The sequence below is a fragment of the Heterocephalus glaber genome, unplaced genomic scaffold (assembly GCF_053883595.1).
Source record: "Heterocephalus glaber isolate CG9 unplaced genomic scaffold, H.glaber_assembly_v1.0 deba00001442, whole genome shotgun sequence".
Classification (NCBI taxonomy): domain Eukaryota; kingdom Metazoa; phylum Chordata; class Mammalia; order Rodentia; family Bathyergidae; genus Heterocephalus; species Heterocephalus glaber.
Genome location: NW_028258296.1, coordinates 48,294,488 through 48,318,728, shown reverse-complemented (window position 1 = coordinate 48,318,728; position 24,241 = coordinate 48,294,488). Strand labels below are relative to the sequence as shown.

At 37.8% G+C, this 24,241-nt stretch overlaps 1 protein-coding gene and 1 long non-coding RNA gene across 8 annotated transcripts in view; one reads left to right on the top strand and one right to left on the bottom strand.

Moving 5' to 3' along the window:
* Positions 1 to 24,241, top strand: part of Ptpn22 (protein tyrosine phosphatase non-receptor type 22) — a 73,570-nt gene that overhangs the window by 37,083 nt on the left and 12,246 nt on the right. For 4 of the 5 annotated variants that reach the window (XM_004853760.3, XM_087212705.1, XM_087212706.1 and 1 more), the window contains 6 exons: positions 4,499 to 4,582; positions 4,725 to 4,855; positions 6,899 to 6,926; positions 13,032 to 13,112; positions 13,368 to 13,483; positions 18,002 to 18,032. In XM_004853760.3, coding sequence (XP_004853817.3) covers positions 4,499 to 4,582; positions 4,725 to 4,855; positions 6,899 to 6,926; positions 13,032 to 13,112; positions 13,368 to 13,483; positions 18,002 to 18,032 — 471 coding nt within the window. The remainder of the gene's footprint in view (positions 1 to 4,498; positions 4,583 to 4,724; positions 4,856 to 6,898; positions 6,927 to 13,031; positions 13,113 to 13,367; positions 13,484 to 18,001; positions 18,033 to 24,241) is intronic. The other variant, XM_087212707.1, reaches the window with a different exon arrangement.
* Positions 8,622 to 24,241, bottom strand: part of LOC110350983 (uncharacterized) — a 29,531-nt gene continuing 13,911 nt past the window's right edge. For 2 of the 3 annotated variants that reach the window (XR_015451841.1, XR_015451839.1), the window contains 2 exons: positions 11,751 to 11,835; positions 8,622 to 11,048 (listed from right to left, as the gene is read on the bottom strand). This is a non-coding gene — a long non-coding RNA (uncharacterized LOC110350983). The remainder of the gene's footprint in view (positions 11,049 to 11,750; positions 11,836 to 24,241) is intronic. The other variant, XR_015451840.1, reaches the window with a different exon arrangement.

The window sequence follows — 24,241 nt, the reverse complement described above, 5'->3', positions numbered from 1 at the left end:
AGAAGAGGTCTTTGATTTCTTTCGTTAGGATGATTCCTAAGTATTTCAGTTTTTTGGATGCTATTGTGAAAGGAATTATTTGCCCTATTTCTCTCTCAATGAGTCTGTCATTGGCATAGAGGAAAGCTATTGATTTTTGTGTGTTGATCTTGTAACCAGCTACTTGACTGAATTTGGTTATTAAGTCTAGAAGACTTTTGGTGGAGTTCTTGGGGTCTTCTATATAGAGTATCATGTCATCTGCAAATAATGACAATTTGACTTCTTCATTACCTATCTTTAATCCTTTTATTTCTTTCTCTTGTCTAATTGCCGTGGCTAATGTTTCCAGAAGTATATTGAACAAGAGTGGTGATAGTGGACATCCTTGTCTTGTTCCTGATTTTAGTGTGAAGGATTTCAGTTTTTGACCATTTAGTATGATATTGGCTGTTGGTTTTTCATAGATGGCTTCTATCAGTTTGAGGTAGAGACCATCTATTCCAATTTTTTGTAGGGTTTTTATCATAAATGCATGTTGGATTTTGTCAAATGCTTTTTCTGTGTCTATGGAGATAATCATATGGTTTTTGTCCTTGGCTCTATTGATATAGTGTATTACATTAATTGATTTTCATATATTGAACCATCCCTGCATCCCTGGGATGAATCCCACTTGATCAGGGTGTATGATCTTCTTGATGATCTTCTGCATTCTGTTTGCCATTATCCTATTAAGGATTTTTGCATCTATGTTCATTAGTGAGATTGGCCTATAGTTCTCTTTTTCAGTTGGGTCTTTCTCTGCTTTGGGGATCAAGGTGGTGCTTGCTTCCAGGAATGAATTTGGGAGTATTGCTTCCCTTTCAATTTCATTGAAGAGTTTAAACAGTAGTGGCAGCAGGTCTTCTCTAAATGTCTTGTAGAATTCAGCAGTGAAGCCATCAGGGCCCGGGCTTTTCTTAGTTGATAAGTTTTTAATTACATTTTCAATTTCATTGGTTGATATTGGGTTGTTCAGAATTTTTAGGTCTTCTTCGTTCAACTTTGGTAATTCATATGCATCTAGGAATCTGTCCATTTCTTCTGTGTTGTCCATCTTATTGGTGTATAGGTTCTGGAAGTAGGTATTGATGATCCTCTGGATTTCTGATGGGTCTGTTGTAATTTCATCCTTTTCATTCCTAATTGAATGGATTTGGGCCTTTTTTTTCCTTTTTCTGACAAGGTTGGCTAAAGGTTTGTCAATTTTTTGATTCTTTTGAAGAACCAACTCTTGGCTTCATTGATTTTTTGTATTGTTCTCTTAGTCTCCATTCCATTGATTTCTCCTCTGATCTTTATAATTTCCTCCCTAGTATGAGCTTTGGGGTTGTCCTGCTCTTCTTTTTCTAGAAGCTTGAGGTTCAGCATCAGGTTGTTAAATTAGGCTCGTTCTGTTTTCCTAATATGCATATTCCCTGCTATGAATTTCCCTTGTAAGACTGCTTTCATTGTGTCCCATAGATTCCGATATGTTGTATTGTCATTGTTATTTAATTGAAGGAACTGTCTGATTTCTTCTTTAATTTCCTCTGTGACCCATTGGTTATTCTGAAGTGTGTTGTTCAATTTCCACGTGTTTATGAAATTTTTTTGAGTTTCTTTTGCTATGGATCTCCAATTTCATCACACTATGGTCTGATAACATACAGGGGATAACTTCAATTCCTTTGCACTTACTTAAACATGTTCTATGTGTGAGTATGTGGTCTATTTTTGAGAATGACCCATGTGCAGCTGAGAAGAATGTGTATTCTGATTTTGTGGGGTGGAAGACTCTGTAAACATCTGTTAAGTTCATTTGTTCAAGAGTTCGATTGAGTTCTAGTATTTCATTACTTATTTTTAGTCTAGTTGATCTATTTGTTACAGTGGGGTGTTGAGGTCCCCCACTACAATTGTATTAGTGCATATATGACTTTTCATGTCCGTTAGTATTTGTTTTATATAGTTGGGTGTACTAGTGTTTGGTGCATAGATATTTATGATTGTCATCTCTTCCTCTTGGATTCTTCCCTTTACAAGGATGTAGTGTCCTTCTTCGTCTCTCTTAATTAGTGTTGGTTTGAAATCTACTTGATCTGCCAAGAGGATAGCTACTCCTGCTTTTTTTCGGGTTCCTGTCGCATGCAGTATTGTTTTCCACACTTTAACTTTCAGTCTATGAGTTTCCTTTTGAATTAAGTGTGTTTCTTGTATGCAGCATATTGTTGGATTTTGCTTCTTGACCCATGCTGCCAGTCTATTTCTTTTGATTGGTGAATTGAGACCATTAACGTTGATGGTTATAACTGAAACGTATTGACTTGTCATTGCCATGACTTTTTCTTTTTGTTGGGTTCTCCCCCTTTACATTTAATTTCTTGTCATGCCAGATGGGTTCATTCTGCTTTGCTTCCTGGGGTTGTGATCCTCAATGTCTGTTCCTAGGCTATTGTGTAAAATTCTTTGGAGTGCTGGTTTGGTATTCATAAAGTTCCTAAGTGCTCTTTGTCATGAAAGTATCTTATTTCTCCATCCATTTTGAAAGATAGTTTTTCAGGGTACATCAATCTGGGTTGGAGGCTGTTTTCTTTTAGGGCTTGGAATATGTCACTCCAAGCTCTTCTTGCCTTGATGGTTTGTGTTGAGAAGTCTGCTGTGATTCTGATGGGCTTTCCTTTGGATGTGATTTGTTTCTTTTCTCTGACTGCTTGGAGAACTTTGTTCTTCTGTTGTGTTTCTGGAATCTTAACAATTATATGCCTATGTGTAGATTTTTTTGATCAAGGCTATTTGGAGTCCTATATGCCTCACTTATCTGTATGTGAAGCTCTTTTCCCCTGCTTGGGAAGTTTTCTGCCATTATTTCTGTGAAGAGATTTTTTATGTCATCTCCACTCTCTCCTGTTTCTTCATTGAGCCCAATCAGTCTTATGTTATTCTTCTTTGCATCATCTAGCAGCTGCTGGATTGATTTCTCAAGTTCCCTTATAATTTTGAAGCAATTTTTCTTTTCCTGGTCACTAATTGCAATCTTATCTTCTACATCTGAAATTCTGTCCTCACATTGGCTCATTCTGTTGTGTAGACTTTCAATGGAGTTTTTCATGTCCTGGAAATCTATTTGCATCTGTTTTATGGATTCCATTTGTTTCCTATGTTGGGATTCCATCATGTTCCTCAGCTCCTCTCTAGATTTATTAATCATGTCTTGCACTAGGGGCACAATTTCTCCTGTTATCTGAGAAATTATTTCTGATTTCATTTTTTCCAGATCCCCTTTTGTTTCAAGTTCAGTGGGTCCAGGTGGTTGAGTATCAGAGTGTTCCATCTCATTTCCCTTTGTGGTTGCTGTAGGTGATCTGGAAGTCTGGTTTTGAGACTTATTTACGTGTTTTCTCATTTCGACTGGGGTGGGGGGCTGTTAGCGCCTGCACGGATTACCTCCTCTGAGCTGGGTGAGGTGGCACAGGGGCCGGGAGCAGCGGTAGGGATGGTGACCCAAAAGCCCTTTCCTGTGGGCTGGGAGCAGCCGGAGAGATGGTGGCTGGGAAACCCCTTCCTCTGGACCAGTAGTAGTGGGATGGTGGGTCAGAAGCCCCTCCCTCTGGGCCGGGAGCGGTGGGAGGGATGGTGGCCCAGAAGCCCCTTCCTCTGGGCCAGGAGCAGCGGGACAGAAGGTGGCCCAAAAGCCCTTTCCTCTCGGCTGGGAGCAGCGGGAGGGATGGTGACCGGGAAGCCCCTTCCTCTGGACCAGGAGCAGTGGGATGATGACTCAGAAGCCCCTACCTCTGGGCCCGGAACGGTGGGACTCAGTACCTTGGTCTGGTGGTCTGGTGTCCTCTGCGTCTTTGTAGTGTGGAATCAGGTGGCTGCCTGTCTGCAGCGGGGTGATTTGGTGCCTTCCGCAAGACTCTTTTAATTCTTATTTTCAGGAACTGTAATAACATTGACATGGGCCATCTGGTGGCAGTTTCTCATAATAGCACTTAAAATTCCTATACAAATTCTGAAGTTTTTATAGAAATATAGAAAACTTCGTAAAACTATTGTTTTGTAAAAACAGAAAACATCTATATTCTTGGGTTCTGTGTGAAATGAAGAACAGATACTAAAGTTTTACCTACAGTGTAACTGAATCTTTGGCATATCAAAGTGTCTTATAGCACTTTATTATGTATTCTATATTAAACAAAAAGGAGTTATGTAGAAAACAATCCTAATACTCAGTGACTCAATGAAAATGCTGTTGGGCTTTTAAAACAAATGATATATTTTGAAGAACAAGTAAAAACCTCCTGAGTTTTTACCTAAAGACAAATTTATTCTTATTTTTCCTTGAGTGAACAAGTACCAGCTAAATTATTAACAATATTTAATAGAATTTAAACACAAATTCTGTTAAATTTATAGTAAGGATTAGATTAGAATATAAGAAGTTCTTTTGGATTGTTCTAACTAAAAATTCTGATTATATTTCTGACATTCTGGATAGCAACGTCTACAAAGATAGATGATGAAATCCCCCCTCCACTTCCTGAACGAACACCTGAATCTTTTATTGTGGTAGAGGAAGCGGGTGAGTACATTTCAGTAAGTATAAAGTGTGGGTATCACTTCTCAGGTCCCCTCAGTGCTGTGTGTGCTACTGGTGAGCAACATTTTATCTCTAGAAGAATAACACAACTCCTAAGAATTGGGCCATATTCACTTTCTTCCAGGTGAATTATCAACAAGTGCACCCAAATCCTTATCTTCACCTGTGAAGGTGAAAATTGGAACATCGCTGGAATGGAGTGGAACATCTGAATCAAAGACATTTGATGAGCCTGTGAGACTTAGGCCAAGCAAGGTCAGTAACTTTTTTTCTGACTTATCTTAGTCACTTTCTTTTTCTGTGGGACAAAATACCCAACACTTTTAGCATAAAGGAGGAAAGGTTTATTTTGGGTCACAGTTTGTAGATTTTTCAGTCCATAATCAGCTGGCTCCAAGGCAGGGCAGCATGGCAAAGGAGAATGGAGGAGGAAGAGCTGCTCGCCTCATGATGGCCAGGAAGCCTAGCGAGAAAGCAGGAACTGGGGAGGGAGATAAATCCTTCCAGGCCACACCCCAGTGTCTCCCCTTTTCTAACTAGATGCCACCTCCTAACAGCAAGCCATTCATACACCCCCATAATCCAATCACCTTCCAAAAGCACTGCCTATGAGCAGATGAGGCTCTTGGGGAGCATCTAGATATAAACCATAACACTTCTCATTTGGATTCAACAGACTATATTTTTATTCCATGCATTTTTAATGTCTATCATTCAATATATTAAGTAGATGTTAATATAAAACAAGAGAGGCGGGGATTTAACTCAGTGGTTCTGCTACCTGCCTTGAAAGTGCAAGGTCCTGAGTTTGATCATCGGTACCAAACCAAACAAAAACAACAACAACAACAAAAAAAACCAAGATGTAGGGAACAAGAAAGATGTATAAGACACAATTCTTACTCTTAAGAAACTTATAGTTCAGCCAGGCATGGTGGCACATGCCTGTAATCCCAGCACTCAAGAAGTGGAGGCAAGGGGATTACTGGGAGTTCAAGGCCAGCCTGAAGTACATAGCAAGAACTTGTCTCAAAAAAACAAAAACCAACCAAACAAACCAAAAAACTTATAGTTGAGATACAGGATGTGTACAGTCTTTATTTTTGTTTATATACATATTGTTACATTATAACAAGGCAAATATGATCAATGTGTTATATAAAAAATAAAGAGATTCAAAGTGTTAGAAATCCCTAAATACTGAAAGGGATCAAGGAGACTTAGTGAATGAGAAAACATTGAGCTGATTCTTGAAAGACAGTTAAGGTAAAGTAAATGTTTCATAAGTAGGTAGCTTGTTCATTGTAGTAATTTCATAGTCTGTATCATGTTAGCTGTGAAAATATATTTCAGAGAGTAATTTTTGAATGACATGCATATTACTTAAAATAACCCTTTGGAATAATGTGTCCCCCTTCTAGGAAAAAAAAATCTGTACTTCTAGCAGTCTTTTGTGTGTAGTTTTTGAACCAACTATTTTAAGTTATCAGAGATCAGGGCCGGGGATTTAGCTCAGTGGTGCTGGTGCCTGCCTCGAAAGTGCCAAGGTCCTGAGTTCAATTCCCGGTACCAAAAAAATTAAATAAAATATCAGAGATTCAAAAAGTAATTAACAAACACTTAAAAATCCCTACAATTCTAATGCTGGGGAAAATATTTTCTACTTTTAAAAATTACAATTTTAATGCTAAGTGTGGTCATGCACACCTGTAATCCCAGATAAGTTGGAGGCTGAGGCAGAAGGAGTTCACGTTTGAAGCCAGTCTGGTCAACTTAGTGAGACCCTGCATCAAAATAAATTAATAAGAGCTGGGGATATAGCTCAGTGGTAGGACACTTGCCTAACATGACCAAGGCCCTGGATCAATCCCCAATACCATAAATAAATAAAAGCTTAATGTACTAGTAATTGTTATTATTATTGTTAGTAATATGCATAGACATAGTGATCTTTATCTTAATTCTTAGAGGAAAGAACAATCATTCGTTTCCCAATGTCATGAAATAACTACAATCTCAACAATTTATCTCCAAATAAATTTTCAGGAAAATGTTTTAAGTAGAAAAGAAATAAGTTAGAAGGGGATCAGTTTAGGATTAATTGCCATGTGATATAAAAATCACTGTAAGAGTTAAGGATAACTTTTTATAATTCAACACACTTATTAGGAAAAATAGGATCTAGATTTCATAACTATCTCTATAGGTATATGAAATATAATTTTCAAAAATGCTATTTATTGCTTTGAATTTCTGTAATGTGTATACATATTCTTGTTTCTTTCCTTTTTCTTTTAGAGTGTAAAACTCCGGAGTTCCAAAGCAGGTAAAATTTTTTCTTGGCTTTAGATGATACTTAGCATTAAGAATAGCTCATTGGGGCGCTGGGGATTGAGCTCAGTGGTTCCACTGCTTGTCTCACAAGCGCAAGGTCCCGAGTTTGATCCCCAGTACAAAAAATATTAAAAAAAGAATAGCTCATTAAATTTAGAGTAATTCACCTAAAGAGGCCTCATGATTCTCCAAATAAGTGCTGCTATTTATTATTTCTGGTTTTGCCAGATTAGGAGTTTTGTTGTCTTATGGGTAAAGTGGAGTTAGGATTTTAAAATTCTGCTCCTTCATATATACTTTTAAAAATATTATTTCATATGGGATCTTTTAAAATTGAATACCCAAAGCAATCTTGAGCAAAAAGAACAAAGCAGAAAGCATTATACTACCTGACTTGAAAATAATATTACAAAACTGTAGTAATCAAAACAGCATGGTATTGGCATAAAAATAGACATATAGACTGAGGAACAGACTGGAGAGAAGTAAACCCATGGATTTACAGCCAATTGATTTTTTTTTAACAAAGGTTCTATGAATACACCTTGGAAAAAGGATGGTATTTTCAATAAATGCTGCTGGGAAAATTTGGTACCTACAGGCAGAGGAATGACACTAGATCCCTATTTTTTATTAGTTACAAAAATCAACTTAACATGAGTTAAAGACTTAAATGTAAGATCTGAAACTATGAAACTACTAGAAGAAAACAGGAGAAATGCTTTAGGACATTGGAATGGGCAAGGATTAAAAAAAAAAAAAGACTCCAAAAGCATAGGAAACAAAAAAGCAAAAGTAGGCAAATGAGATTATTTCAAATTAAAAAGCCCTGCACAGCAAATGAAACAGTCATCAGAGTGAAGAGACAACCTATGGAATGAAAGAAAATATTTGCAAACTACTTATCTGACAAGGGGTAAATATCCAGAATATGTAAGGAACTAAAAAAACCCAAAAAACTCAATAGCAAAAAAAAAAAAAAAAAAAGAATAATTGGATTTAAAATGGGCAATAGAGAAGACAGGAATGGTAGGGCATGCCTATAATACCAGCACTCTGGGAGGCTAAGGCAAAAGGATCACACGTTTGATCCCAGCCTGGGCAACTTAGTGACTTAGTGAGACCCTGTCTCAAAATAAAAATTTTTTAAAGGGCTGGGGCTGTAGCTCTGCATGAGGTCCCTGGGTTGAATCCCCAGTACTGAAGGGAGGCTGGGATGGGGGAAGGCAATAGACCTGAAAACACATTTCTTAAAGAAGACATACCAATGGCCAACAGGTGTATGAAAAGATACTCAACATCATTACTCATTAAAGAAATGTAAGTCAAAACCACACTGAGGTATTACCTTACTCCAGTAAGAATGGCCATTATCATAAAGACAAAAGAAAACAGGTGCTGGTAAGAATGTGGTGAAAAGGAAGCCCTTACATACCATTGGTGGGAATGTAAATTATTACAGCCATTATTTAAAAACTATGAAGTTTCCTCAAAAAATTAAAAATAGAACTTCCACATGATCCAGCAGTCCCACTACTAAATCTATGTCCAAAGGAAATGAAACCAGTACGTTGAAGAGACATCTGGACTCCTATGTTTATTGCAGAACTATTCACAATAGCCTAGAAATGGAAACAACCTAAGTGTCCATTAAATAAAGAATGAATAAAGAAAAGTGATACATATACACAATGAAATACTCTTTATCAATCAATCAAAAAGAGATGAAATCCTGTATTTGCAACTGTTGTAGTCAGGGTTTGAGAGAGAATAGACTTAATACAGGACACATAATTTACAGGATTATTTATAATATTCACCAAAAAGTCAAATGCAGAGGAGTTCAAGAGATCTGTCCATGTGCTAGAGACCTGAAGAATCCAGCTGAGGGCTTGGACCCCACAGCAATTTTCCCCTTGAGTCCAGCTAAGGCCTAGAGCCCGTGGCAATGTCTCATGCAAGTCCATATCAAGGATCTGCACTGGAAAGGCCCAAAGACCAATGATGGAAGCTAGAAAGTCTGTGCCGGCGGGGTGAAGGATCTGTAACCAGGCTGAGGTTCACGATGAAGATCAGAGCTCCCTTGACGAGAATAGCAGCCAGCCCCCGCAACAGCAAGGATCCGAGATCCTCTGGCAATGAGAACAGCCGAGTTCACATCAGGAAATCCAGCCGCAGCAAGCTTCTCCATGAAAATCAACATCGATTCTCCCCTCCAGTTTCTTTTTATGCCATTGGCAACAATCCTCAGGAGGGTCTTCCACACCCAGAGCCGTATTGACTCAGTTCAGCTGAGCATTACAAGTTGACCAATAGTTAATCCACCACAGAAACAATATGGATGGAATTGGGCTGTAAGTATAGCTCAGCAGTAGTGTTTGCCTAGCATGCATAAGGCCCTCAGTTCAGTCCCCAAACAAACGGATTGAGGTGGATGGAGATTATGTTAAAAGAAATAAATCAGGCACAGAAAGAAAAGTACTGCATGATATCACCCGTATGTGGAATCTAAAAGAATTAATCTCATAGCAGTTGTGATTAGAATCGTGCTTACCAAACACTGGAGGAGAGTAGGAGGAGAGATGGGAAAGATTGATATCAATGGATACTGAGTCACAATGACATAAAAGTAAGAAGTTCTAGTGTGCACAGTAGTGTGACTACAGGTAACAATTATATACCGTATATTTCAAAAGGCTAGAAGAAAGGACTTGTTTTCATCATAAATAATAAATATTTGAGGAGATGTTTAATCTCATTTAAACATCACATAAGGCATACATATATTGAAATATGATCACATATGATCTCATTAATATATACCAGTTTTCTATTTTTGTGTATTTATTTTAAAAATTTAGCATCATTTCCATCATACAGATTTTACCATGGTTAACACTTGGTGTTTTGACGTGCCGTTGGATTACCAGTACTTTCTTGAGCTCTGCTTATTTTATACATTGAGCAACAGTCATATTATTAAAAATAAATAGATAATATAATATGGAAGTTAAAAAACAGGCTTTGGAATCAGACAGGTTTTAATTCAAACCCCAGTATACCACAAATTATCAAAATGCATAACCTTGTCTACACACTTTCTCTCTAAATTGTTGATTTTTCTCATTTATGAAGATACTAAAACCACTTAGAGGATTAATTGAGATAATAAGCTTTTAGGACAGTGCTTATTAAATAACATACCATCATTAACTGTTACCTATTATAAATTTTATGAGCATTTACTAGGCAAGTTCTATGTACCTCACACAATGTTAGAATAGGCAGGATATATAATAAAAAGCAAAAGCAAGGGCCGGGGGTTTAGCTCAGTCGTTCTGTCACCTGCCTTGCAAGTGCAAGGTCCCAAGTTCGATCCCCGGTACAAAAAAAAACACTGCTTAATGCCTATATTCAAATTGAGTAGATAAAATTAATACTCACATGAAACCATTAAATGACAATCTCTGAGGCACCAACTATAATCTCCAGTGGTCTGAAAAAAAAAAAAAGAATAGTATCACTGGAGTGGTTAGAAAGGGCTTCATTGACAGAAGAATTTATTAAGAATTTGAAAAGACAGAAAAGAGGAGGGAATTCCAGGAGCAGTGAATGATCAGCCTACCAATGACTCGAACGTAGAGATGAGCGTGATATGAGGAGAGATATCGAGTCAGTCACTTATTATTTAGTGCTGTTGGGGACTGAACCCAGGGCCTTGCACACTCTAGGCACCTGCTCTACCACTGAACTATATTTATATATATATATATATATATATATATATATATATAGCCATGAGTAGGTTACTTTAACTGCAATAGAAGTCCTAGTTTGTGAGATGGAGAAAGTAAATTTGGGTAGATAAGACAAGGAAAGATACTGAAGGACTTAAAAGCGAATCAGGTGAAATATCCATAAAGACAGAAAGCAAATTAGTGGTTGTCAGAGGTACAGGAAAGAGGGAGTAGAGGATTATTACTTAGCTGGGCATGGTGGTGCACGCCTGTAATCCCAGCACTTGAGAGGCTGAAGCAGGAGGATCACAGTGAATTTGAGGCCAGCCGGGGCTACATAGTGAGTTCAAGACCAGCCTAAACTACACAGCAAGACTCTGTCTCAAAAACCAAAATAAAACAAAACAAAACAAAACAAAAGAGAATGATTACTTAATGGGTGCAGAGCTTCCTTTCAGGGTGATAAAAATATTCTGGAATTAGATAGTGGTAATGATCCCACAATACTGTGAATGTATTACTGTCATTAATGGTAAAGCTTCCCCACATTTTACCACACACACAAAGGTAGGCAGAGAAATTGAGATTTAAAGCAGTAAATAATAGAATTGTGAATCTTGATTGAACAAGTATTAAGATGAAATGGGTCAGGTGTGGAAGCGCACAGCTGTAATCCCAGCATGGAAGGAAGCTGAGGCAGGAGGTTCGCAATCTCAAGTCCCACCTAGCTAATTTAGTGAGCTCCTGTTTCATTTACTTGCTTAGTAAATGCTTAGGTGTAGCTCAGTGGTAGAACACTCCTAGGTTTGATCCCCATGAAACAAAACAAACAAACAACCCCCGCTAAACAGATGAAATGGTATTTTAGGAAGATATCTGCTAGGATATTGTCACTGATGGCTTTAGTTCTCAGAATTGGAAGATAATACACTACTTCAATGCAGTTATATAAAATATTTACTAAGTGCCTGTTATATGTCAGATATTGCATTAGGTGCTGGAAATTACTACTGTACTTTTGTACATTACCTAGCATATAAGGAATAAGAAAACTTGAGGCCAGGCATGGTGGCACATACCTGTAAACTCAGCACTCTGGGAGGCTGAGGTAGGATGATCACAAGTTCGAATCCAGCCTGGGAAGTTTAGGAACGCAGCAAGATCCTGTCACAAAATAAAAATTTTTTAAAGGGTTGGGGTATAGCTCAATGTGAAGGCTCTGGGCTCTATTTCCAGTATAAATGAAAGAAAGAATAAAGAAATAAGAAAACTTTATAGACAAATTCAAAAGCTTAAAAAAACCACTGAAACTCTAGTATTTAAGTGCATTTTCATTTTCAAAAGGTATTAATATACTGTAAAATAATACTCAGCCCTGTATGATGAGAAGCTTATGTCAATAGAGCATCGTTTGTATCTTTAGTTTACATCATGGAAAAACAGAGCCATTAAAAATATTTATCATGGAAAATGTCAAACATATTTTAAATCTGTCATAATTGCATTATGACACTTGTAAAATTAATAATAATTCCTTAAGGTTATCTAATATTTAGGTTTTGTTCAGTTTTCTCCAACTGCCTGAAAAATGCCTTTTTATAGTTGATTCAGTGTTTACATACTGTATTTGATTTATATGTTTTCTAACATTTTTTAAATCTGTAACAGTTCTTTCTTTTTTATATTTTCTCATTAAGAGTTCTTAACAATGGGCTGGGGATTTAGCTCAGTGGTTCCAGTGCCTGCCTCACAAGCACAAGGTCCTGAGTTCAATCTCAGGTACCAAAAAAAAAAAAAAGAGTGCTTAACAATGTAATGGTACAAGATCCTAATGATGTATGTAGATGTATTTTATACCTAAATGTACCAATAAACTTAACATGGAGGGGAACCTAAAAAAAAAAAAAAAGAATGCTTGACATTCTGGCTTTGACTAATTGTATTTCCATGTTTTTATTTAACACATCCCTCTATCTCCAGAATTTCCTGTAAAATAGTAGTTAGATCTAGAATCCTGATTAAATTCAGTTTTAGTTTCTTTGGAAGAATACATCTGTAGGTGATCTGTACATTTTTGATGAATCATAGGCTTATGGGCTAAAGAGACAGAAGGACAAAGTTCTTTTTTTTTTTTTTTGGTACCTGGGATAAAACTTCAGACCTTGCGCTTGCAATACAGGCTAAATCCCAGCCCAAGGACAAAGTTCTTGAGTGTGGTAATTATTGAAGTAATTTTTTATTTGGTAGCTGTAGGGTAAGACTGACTAATTGTAAAAATTATACAATGCCAAAAAGGGTCTTGACTTAGGATTTTTAATTGTTCGATTTCTTTGATTTGTTGTATACTTTTCCCACTATAGCTTCACGTCAAGATTCATCTCCTTCTCCACCTCCACTCCCAGAAAGAACCTTAGAGCCCTTCTTTCTTGCTAATGGAGATTGTAAGTGGTAGTACATACTTTCTCTCCAAAAAGTAATAAAAATGTGAATGTTAAAAGGTTAACAACAAAGTAAGACCTAAATGGAAAAGGTACAAAGAATGATTAAATAAGATAAAATACATTTTCTAAACCCAACAATGTGTAGCAAGATGCCTTAAAAAGCCAAGGTAAGAATTATTGAATATATACTATATATAACACAAAGGCTTAAGAAAGTATACACAAAACACTTCTTCTCTTTTTTATTTTTTTAAGGTATGCAGACCCAATCTACAGAAACTTATTCAACTAGCTGTCCTGAAACCACGGAAAATTCAACATCTTCAAAACAAACAGTGAAGACTACTGGAAAAAGTTTCACAAGGAATAAGGTAAGAAACCAAAGATTTAGAAAATATGCCAGAAGCGTTTCTTACTGAAGATTTTTTTCCCTCCTCAGGATTAAGATAGGAAATTAGAGTAAATATCTTTACTCAAATGAATTGATGATCTCACAACAATCAAAATTAATAAAAAGAAACCAGGCAAATGTGGTGCCACACACTTACAATCCCAGCTACTGGAGAGGCTGAGGCAAGAGGACTGAATTTCAAGATCAGCCTGGACAACTATAGTGAGACCTTGTCTCAAAATAAATTTAAAACACGAAAAGGATAGGGGGTGGCTGAGGCAGATACCTGCCTTGCATACTCAAGGCCCTGGGTTCAATCTCTTGTGCCACAAACCAACCAACCAACAAAACACACAAAAGAAAATACCACTACATTAAGAATTTATTTCTTCCTAAGGCTGACTTATAAATTTTAAAATATGCCCATCACAGGGCCGGGGATTTAGCTCAGTGGTTCCACCTCCTGCCTCGCAAGCACAAGGTCCTGAGTTCGATCCCCAGTACCAGAAAAATATGCCCATTAAAACTACCAATTTAGGGCCAGGAATTTAGCTCAGTGGTTTCGCCGCCTGCCGCGCAAGCGCAAGGACCCGAGTTCAATCCCTGGTACCAAAAAACAAACAAACAAAAAAAACCCCCAAAACTGCCAATTTGTTTATTCCTGGAACTAGACAAATTGAAAGTTCATCTTGGGGAGAAGGGGGATCAAGAACAGCCAAAAAATTGCAAACAAGCAAACAAGCAAGGAAGGAAACAAAGAAATGCAATGAACAGAGGGTAGCCTTACCAGATATTAAAACATTGTAAAGCCACAAAAAGAAACACATGCCTACAGGTAAAAGGGCAAGTCCAGAAGTAGGTCCAAAATATGTAAGAATTTACTGTATAACACAAATGTTCCTAAAATCAGGGGATAAGGATGAATGATTTAATAATTGTTGTTGAATTAGGTAGTTGGAATAGTAGGAGCTGTAACTTACTTTTTTTTTTGAGACAGGGTCTCACTGTGTAGTTCAGGCTGGCCTTGAACTCACTATGAGGGCTAGGCTGGCCTTGAATTTGAAGTGATCCTCTTGCCTCCGCCTCTCAAGTGCTGGGATTACAGGCGGGCACCACCATGCCTGGCTTATAACTCACTTCTACACAAGAATACATTCTAGATGGCTAAAAGATTTACATGTTAGGGGCCGTGGATTTAGCTCAGTGGTTCCGCTGCCTGCCTCGCAATCAGAAGGACCCGAGTTTGATCCCTGGTACAAAAAAAAAAAAAAAAAAAAAAAAAAAAAATTTACATGTTAAAACACATACACATGGGGCCGGGGGTTTAGCTCAGTGGTTCGGGTGCCTGCCGTGCAAGCACAAGGTCTGGAGTTCGATCCCCGGTACCGAAAAACAAAAACAAAAAAACCACATACACACTTGGCCTGGGATTTAGCTCAATGGTGCTCCCACCTGCTGTTCAAGCACAAGGTCCTGAGTTGATCCCCGGTACAAAAAAAACCCAAAAAACAAACAAACAAAAACCCCACAGCCCCCCCCCCCCCCGCCACACACACACAACCTATAGAAGTACTAAAATATCTTGGAAAGATTCCTTTATAACCCTAAAATATGTATGACCTTTACAGCTATGACTAACAATTCAGAAACTGTAAGAAAAAAGACATTAATTCAACTAAAGGAAACAAAATTTCTGCATAGTGAAAAAAACAATCACCTTCAAAACAAAAATAGCCAAGCATAGTGGTGCATGCCAGTAATTCCAGCACTCTGGGAGGCTGAGGCAGAAGGATCATGAGTTCAAGCCCAGTTTGAGAAACTTAGCAGTTTAGTGACACTGTCTCAAAATTTAAAACTTGCTCAGTACAAAGGCCCTGGGTTCAATCCCTAACACTGGAAAAAAAAATGTTGGGTGGGAGCGTGTGTGTGTGTGTGTGTGTGTGTGTGTGTGTGTGTGTTTCAGAATTCAGGTTTAAATAGAATAGTCTTCTGAAAAAAAAAAAGACAAAGAATAAAGTGGAGAAAAATATCTGCAATTGCTATCATAGCCTCAAGGGTACTTGTCTAATATATAAAAAAAACTGCTAGAAATTCATAACAATAATATCCCTGGAATAAAAATGAGCAAAAAATACATGTGCAGGTAGTTCAAAGAAAATAAATGAGCATGGCCTGACCTTTAAACATATGATATGCTCAACCTCATTCATAATAAGAGAAACACAAAATAAAACCACGGTGACATATCGTTTTTCATTTGTCAGAATGGCAAATATCAAAAGTTTGACAACACTCTCTGTTATGGCTACGGGGAGATAAGCACATGCTGTGTGTGTGTGTGTGTGTGTGTGTGTGTGTGTGTGTGTGTGTATGTGGGGGAGTCACTGAGGACTGAACCCACCGCCTTTGCATTGAGCTGCATCCCCAGCCCTTTTTTTACTTTTTATTTTGAGACAGGGTCTTTTTAAGTCACTGTTACAGTTTGTGTCTAGATGTCCTCCCAAAGCCTCATGCAGGCTTAGATGGGGCTTCAGAGGTGGCTGAATCTGGAGTGTGATGTTGAGATTAAGGGTGTATGATTACTAAATCAGTGCACTGATTGGCCTGGCACCACCCTTATCCCGATAGCCTGGATACAATATAAGGGACAGAAAGAGGTTTGTCCCTTCCCTTGTTGCTTTTGCTACCATGTAGGCACCATGAACTGTTTCTTCTCTGTGACGCCCCTCTGCCATGTGCCATCCTGCCTTGGAGCCAGCTGGTTATGGACTGAACCTCTACAAACTGTGGCTAAATAAATCCTTTCCCCTTTAACTTTGGGTGTCAGGTATTTTGTTTTAACAACAAGAGAAAAGTAACTAACACAGTCACTAAACCTCCCAGAGGACTGGGATTAGAGGGCTGCACTACCATGTCTAGCCTGCATGTGCCTACTTTGTTGGGAATGTTAAGTGGTACAGTACAACTTCTATTTTTTTTTTCTTTTCTTACTTAAGTGGTACAACTTTTATGGAGGGCAATTTAGCAATATCAAAATTACAAATGAAAAAAAATTCATATGTCCTTTGACCTAACAATTTCACTTCTAGGAATTTATTTTATATATATCCTGTACACACACATGTACATGTATATCAGGTATTCATTGCAGCATTTTTTTTTTTTTTTGTACTTGGGATCAAACTCAGGACCTTACACTTGTGAAGCAGGCGGTGGAAGCACTGAGTTAAATCCCCGGCCCTTTTGCAGCATTTTTTTTTTTTTTTTGGTACCAGGGATCGAACTCAGAACCTTGTGCTTACAACGCAGGCGGTGGAACCACTGAGCTAAATCCCCAGCCCATTTGCAGCATTATTTATAAGAGCAGATGATGAGGAAACAACATGAATGTTAATCATTAGAGGAACTGATTAAATAAATTATAGCATATGAGTACATATAATGGAATACTATGCAGCTAAAAAGAATGAAAACTCAATGGGGAAATGTATTCTATATGTGTATTTACTTACATATTCATAAATAATTCTGGAAGGATACATAAGAAACTAAGATACATATATGGGAAGGTTATAAACTGAACAGGATGGGAGCACTGTGTGTGTGTGTGTGTGTGTCAGGATACTGCTATTTTGCCCTATTTTGACTTTAAACTTACTATCCTCTTGCCTCAGCCTCCTGAGTAGCTAGGACTACAGGCATGCACCACTACATCCCAATTCTGATGAGAATATTTTTACTAATATTTTTGGATTGTAAATAAAAATTTTCTAGAAATCTAAAAATTTTACAGAAAAGAATTTCTTAAATATTATGCAGAATATCATATTTCTGTTAGGTGTTAGGAAAATAGGTATGTCATAAAAGGTATCTACCTGTTCTTGAAAAAGAGTATATCATTAATCTTTTGGAACAGAGCACATATATGAGGCCCATATAAAAATTATCAAGAAGAATAAAGTAACCATGAAATAGATTAAAAACACACATGCTGAGGAAATGTGAAGTGAAAAAGAAATTTGAGTAGGTCACTGGAAAAGGTAAGGAAGGAAGAGCTGCCACCATAAAGAAGGCTGAGGACATGGGATTGCTGAAAGGTGTGAAGAAGTGGGGCTAACAGAAAATTGAGTAGATTATGACTGGCAAAATTTCCTGGCTGGAATGGGAATAATTATGTATCACAACTATGTTCAGAAGCCATTGTGGGTTCTGGAATGTTCCTAATAAAGGAGAGAAGTAGGAACTTCATTTTCACTCCTGACACTCTGGTAGCATTATTTGAAATATGTAGTGTGATACTTACATAGGTGGGAAACATAGTAAGATTAAAATCAAGTGGAGATTTTGTACTGAATTAAAAATGGCAAGATGGAAAAATAATTGTGTGTTTTCATGGTTATTTTTAAGGAAATCAATTCTTTTGACTTATTTCTATTTAATTAAAGTATTTTGAATTTTAGAGAAAAAACTAATTTTATCCTTTACTTCATTTTTGTAGAGTTTGAAAATTTTGCGAAACATGAAGAAGAGTAAGTTTCTTTGTGCTTATTTTAAAATATATATATATATATACACACATAATTTTTCCTTATACAGTCAGTCGGCCTGTGAAAATATTAATAATTATCATTCCTAAACAGATACTCCATAGGGGCCCATGGATCAGAACAATTACCCTGTGCCGGGTTCTGCAGTACTAGTATTGACCTGGAACTACAAGGATGAACGTTTCTCTGTTTATAGACAGAAAATAATTAGCACAATGTTTGGTATATTCTACCCGCCTTAAGATGCTGTCATACAAGTATGCTATTTAAATTTTCCAACAGTCTAACCTCAAAAGTACTTTTTTTCAAAATAGTCATAGTAAAGCATATTGTGAAACAAATGTGTTGATTTAATGAAATAAGCAAAGCATTGACACATTTCCATTTTCAAGCATTATTAGCAGTAAAAGTCTGTTGCTTACTATTTTTGCTATATTGTTATGAAAATAAAACTCATAGACTCTTGAAACTTTGGGGAATTATCTTAGAAATCCTTATTTACAAATGCAAAGTGTAGAAAACATAAGCCTCTTACAAATTTGACCATTTGGTTAATCACGGAGAACTAAACAGTTAGTTGATACTGTACTGATGTTAGAGAGACAAAAGAGCACAGTGAAAATTTATAGTCTAAATAAGAAGGTTGATAGAAGTGTTACTTTATTCTTCTAGGTTTGTACTCTTTCCCTATCTATAAACTCCACATTTTTTTTTTTTTGGTTCTGGGGATCGAACTCAGGACCTTGCGCTTGTGAGGCAGGCACGGTGCCACTGAGCTAAATCCTCAGCCCCTCCACATTCTTGATAGTTTGTTATCACTGTCATCAGACTTGACCTTTGAGACGAATTGATTTCTCACGATGGCTAAAGTATGGTTGGAAAATATACTCTTTTTCTTAAAGACAGTCAAATGAAAACAAACAATTCAAAAGGAAATTATGGTAGGAAACAGGTAAAATTAAATAACCTTTAAAAGCAAAGAAGTGACTTGAACAGTCTGCCAAAGATTGATTTGATCAACTCAGCTTATAAAACACTCAATTTTCTTTCTCTATCTGCTATCCCAGGGCTGACTCAGGATATCAAACAAGAAATATAAACTTCAAGTAGATTTGTGTTAGCTCAGCTTCTGATATGATGGGACTCTGAATCATAGTCTTATTTCTAAGTAAGAGCTAGATGATTTCCTGGATCTAGGCTGGGTTGCATTTCCATTTTTCAGCTATCCTGCTTCTATGATCTTTTGTTCTTTTTTTTTCTTTTCTTTTTCTTTTTTTGGTACCGGGGATCGAACTCCGGTCCTTGCGCTTTCGAGGCAAGCGGCAGAACCACTGAGCTAAATCCCCAGTCCCTATGATCTTTTCTTCTTAAGGAAAGAACAATAGTTCTCCAAATTGATCCTGAAGCTTTAGATTGATCTACCATATGTGTCCTCTGCCACTTGCTGACTATTCATGAATCCATATTCTGTTATGATTTCCCTGTAGTCTGGATCTCTTACTGGTCTGTAGTTAAACTTTTTAATGAAATAATCATTTTCATCTGTTATTTTAAGCTAGCATCCAAGCCTACCATCATTCATTCGTTTATTCAATGAATATCTGTTGAGTACTTACTATGTACCAAGCATTGTACAAAGTACTCAGTATATTATGGTAAACAGACTTGATATCAGATCTGACTTTTGTGGAACTTAAGTCTAGTGATGGATCCAGACATTTAAAAAGTAAATTTAGGCCAGGAGTGGTGGTGCACACCTGTAATCCCAGCACTTGGGAGGCTGAGGCAGGAGAGTTGCCACAAGTTCAAGGGTAGCTTGGGCTACATAGTGAATTCAAGGCCAGCCTGAACATAATGAAACCTTGTCTCAAAAAACAAAACAAAACAGGGCCGGGGATTTAGCCCAGTGGTTCTGTCGCCTGCCTTGCAAGCACAAGGACCTGAGTTCGATCCCCGGTACCAAAAAACCAAAACAAAACAAAGTAAATTTAAACTTTATTTTTGTTTTTTTATATCACTCATTTTGTTCTTTTTTTAATTGAAATTTGTGCCTTTACATAATCTCTCTTGGTTCTTATTTTTCCCCCTTCCCCTGCCCTCCCTTCAACCCCTCCATCCCTCCCTATTTACAGAGACTTTGTTTCCTTTTTTTCATTTTCTCATATTAATTCCATTCCCTTCTTTCCTTTTCCCTACCTCTCCCACTTCCCCTTCCCCTTTGGTCCTTTTCTTCCTATTTCACATTGTCTATTATACCTTTTAGTTCTTATTTACACTTTCAGTTTCTCACACTAGAGAAACTATTCAGTATTTACACGTGTCCTACTTACTTCACTTGAGTATCGCCTCAGTGTGCATCCATTTAGATATAAATGTCTCTAAATTCTCATTTTTTATGGCTGAGTAGTACTGTGTTTTATAAAAAAAAAACAACCCACATTTTCTTTATCCAGTCTCCAGTTGATGGGCAATTGGGCTGTTTCCAAGTTTTAACTATTACAAACTGTGCTGCTATGAACATGGGTGCACATATATCACTGTGGTACGATTCTTTTAATTCTTTGGGGAAGATCCCCAGCAGGGGAATAGCTGGGTCAAACGGGACTTCCAGTCCTAGTTCTTTGAGGTATCTCCATACTGATTTCCACAGTGGTTGCACCAGTCTACACTCCCACCAGCAGTGGAGCAGGGTTCCTCTTTCCCCACAGCCCCGCCAGCATTTGTTACTGGTTGATTTCATGATAGCAGCCATTCTTTCTGGGGTGAGGTGGAATCTCAGTGTTCTTTTCATTTGCATCTCTTGAATGACCTGTGATGTTAAACATGTTTTCATATATTTATTTGCTATTTCTATTTCTTTGTGTGAGAAATGTCTGTTCATTTCAGATGCCCATTTTCAGATTGGGTCTTTAAATTTGGAAAGTCTGATTCTTTTAATTTCTTTATAGATTCTAGATAGTAGACCTTTGTCTGAGACACAGCAGGTGAAAATTTTTTCCCACATTGTGGGTTGTCTCTTCACACTGCTGGTGGTTTCTCTTGCTGTGCAGAAGCTTTTAATAAGAGATCCTACTTGTTGATTGTTTGTGCTAGTTCATGGGCAACTGAGGTTTTGTTCATAAAATCTTTTCCTACAGCAATGCCTTCAAGAGTTCTACCTAGCCTCTGTTCCAGCTGGTTCAGTATTTCTGTTTTAATATTTAGATCTTTAATCCATTTTGATTTTAGTTGAGTGCATGGTGAGAGATATAGGTCTAGTTTTAATCTTTGGCAAGTTTAAACTTTAAACAAGTAAACACATACATGAAACCCCACTGTGATAAATGCTATGAAGGAAAACAAAAAAGCAACTATGAGAGAATAACAAAGGTAGTCCTCTTTAGAATGGGTGGCATAGGAGACCCGTTCTAAGCAAGTGAGACAGCAGGGAGAAGCCACAAGGCAAGGAATGAGGAGAAGTTCAGTCCAGATATGGAAACAGCACATTCAAAATCTTTTTTTTTTAATGGTACTGGGGATCAAACTCAGGACCTTGTACTTGAGAGGCAGGTGCGGTGCCACTGAACTAAATCCCCAGCCCCTACAAAATCTTTGAAGTGTTTAAGTTTTGTATGTTGTAGTAATCAAAGTAAGTCATAGCTTCACAGGAGTAAGTAAAGAAGAAAGATAAGAAAGCTGAGGCTGGAAAGATGGGGGAGAAATAGGTTCTTATGGATCTTATTAAGTAGAGTTTAGCCTAAGTGGAATGGGAAGCCCTAAAAGAGTTTTAGGCAGAGATGTTACATACTCGATTTTAAAAAAAGATCATTCTGGCTGCTGTATGGAGAATGGATTATAGGTGACAAAAGTGGAAGCTGTAAACTGGGATGCTCCACGCCAACTCTAAGTGGGAAACATTACTCAGAAATCTTTCAGATGCAAGTGACAGAGAACCCACTTAAACTGAATGAAGTAGGAAACAGGAATTTATTGGCTTGTAAAGAAGGGTTCCAATGATACAATCAGGACTTAATCTCTCATTCTTTACCTCAGCTTTGCTTCATTCTGCATCAGCTTACTCATAGGCAAGCTTTATCCTGATTGATCAAGCAACCAGCTTGAGGACTAGTGCTCATTGGTGATTCTCTGGGCTCAACTCATTTGCCCATTCTGAACCAGTTCTTACCGATGTATCCAACGTTTTGATTAGGTAGAATGGTGTCATACCTAAATTTAACAATTGTTACCATGGGAAACTGACTTATCAGGAGCAAGGTCAGACACACCAGGTATGACCACACCAATGGCCCAGAGATGAAACAATGAAAATATTCCCTAATTGTCAGTCATTTCATTGATCTAAAGGTAGAATCAGTTCTACCAGAAGTGTGGAAATTGAAAACTGGGGAAAGACTGAAAGGAAAATTCCAGTTCCATCATCATCAGAAGAGAAAATGCATGTTGCCAAAAATGCAACATGTCTAACACAGGGCTTGCCCAAACAGTGTGAACTATTGTATCCCAGTTTCCTTTACCTGCGGTGCTGTACCACTCTAGACAGGATCTTGCTATGTTGCCCTGTCTGGCCTCAAACTCCTGGGCTCCAGGAATTCTCCTGCCTCAGCCTCCCAAGTAGCTGGGACTACAGGTCAACTTGGAAAGAATGAGCACCTTAAGAAAGATAGTCTTCTGAAATTCCATCACAGTGGTTCAAGAGGAAACAGCACTCACAGGTCACTCTAAGGCACTCACTAGCAGGGCTAGGAGGAACACCTAGCAGCCAGAAAAAAATAAGGACACTCACATGGAGACATACCCATAATCCAGGGTACATCACAAAGACACAGGCACTCAGCAGAAAAGACCCTTGCATAACAGCAGAAGAGATACGCTTCCCATCTGAGCTGACAGAGCTGGGGGCCACTCTTCTGACTCCCTGGAGATGGTGTGAACAGCAGACTCAGTGCCTGTGTGGAATCTCAGGCCCCCTCACTCCCACAGGGAATGCCTGGGGGCCTGTGAGTATAGACAGCAGTGTATGCATATTAATTATTGTTTTAGTTTCTGTAGTGATTTAGATTGACCTATCAGGTTCTCCCTCACCAAGCAGTGCTTCTTGAATCTTCCGATGTTGGATTATAGCTAGTCCATTAATTGGGCTCCACACCAGTCTCCATAAAGCCTCTCACACTTCCCACGTTTATTTTTTTCTTTCTTCTTTCTTTCTGACCTCACAGCCTCCTAAACCTCTCTCTTTCGCCTTCTTTCTGGGCAGAAAATAATATCAAACCTATTTTTTCTTTTTTCTTCCTAATTCTCAGTCTATTCTTCATCATTACTACTCCTTCATTTTCCTCAGTTACTGAAACTTTTAAAATAAGTTTTATATTATGTGTTGATATATGATTGGCTCTTTGGATGTTAGTATTACCAGGAATGTTCTCTTCTCATAATGCAGTGAAAGAGACTGCATTCTATTTAGTATTCTGAATTGGTTGAATAGGAGCATGTACACTGAATAACAGGGAGAAATCCACTTACTAAAGACATCTCTAGCTGGGCATAGTGGCACATGGCTATAATCCCAGCACTCAGGAGGCTGAGGCAGGAGGATCACTGTGAGTTTGAGGCCAGCCTGGGCTACATAGTGAGTGCAGGGCCAACCTGAACTACAAAGCGCGACCCTGTCTCAAAAAAAAAAAAAAAAAAAGAAAAAGACATCTCTGGTATAGAGGTAGAGCTTTCTGTCCCAACTGACCTACAGTCTTTAACACAAATACACACTACCACAAGAAAACAAGGCAATAAGATACCCAATTAATAATTCCCCAAAAGCTGATCTCATCTCATATTTATTTATTTATTTTGTCCTGGGGAATGAACTCGGGATGTTGCACTTGCAAGGCAGGCGGTGGAACTGAGCTAAATCCCAAGCTTGATCTCACCTCATATTGCAGTGCTAGAGACAATTTAGTACACTGAAGGGGATGAACTTCCAGACAAAGAACTGAAAAAACTAATAGTTACAATCATTGAAGAGGTCAAAGAAAATACAATGAATGAATTAAAGAAGACAATGCAGGATATAAAAGACCACTTCAGTAAAGAATAAGAGGTAACGAAAAGAAATCAAGCAGAAATCTTGGAAATGCAAAACACAATATAAAGTTTTGGTAGTAGACAAGATCAATCAGAAGATAGAATATTAGGAC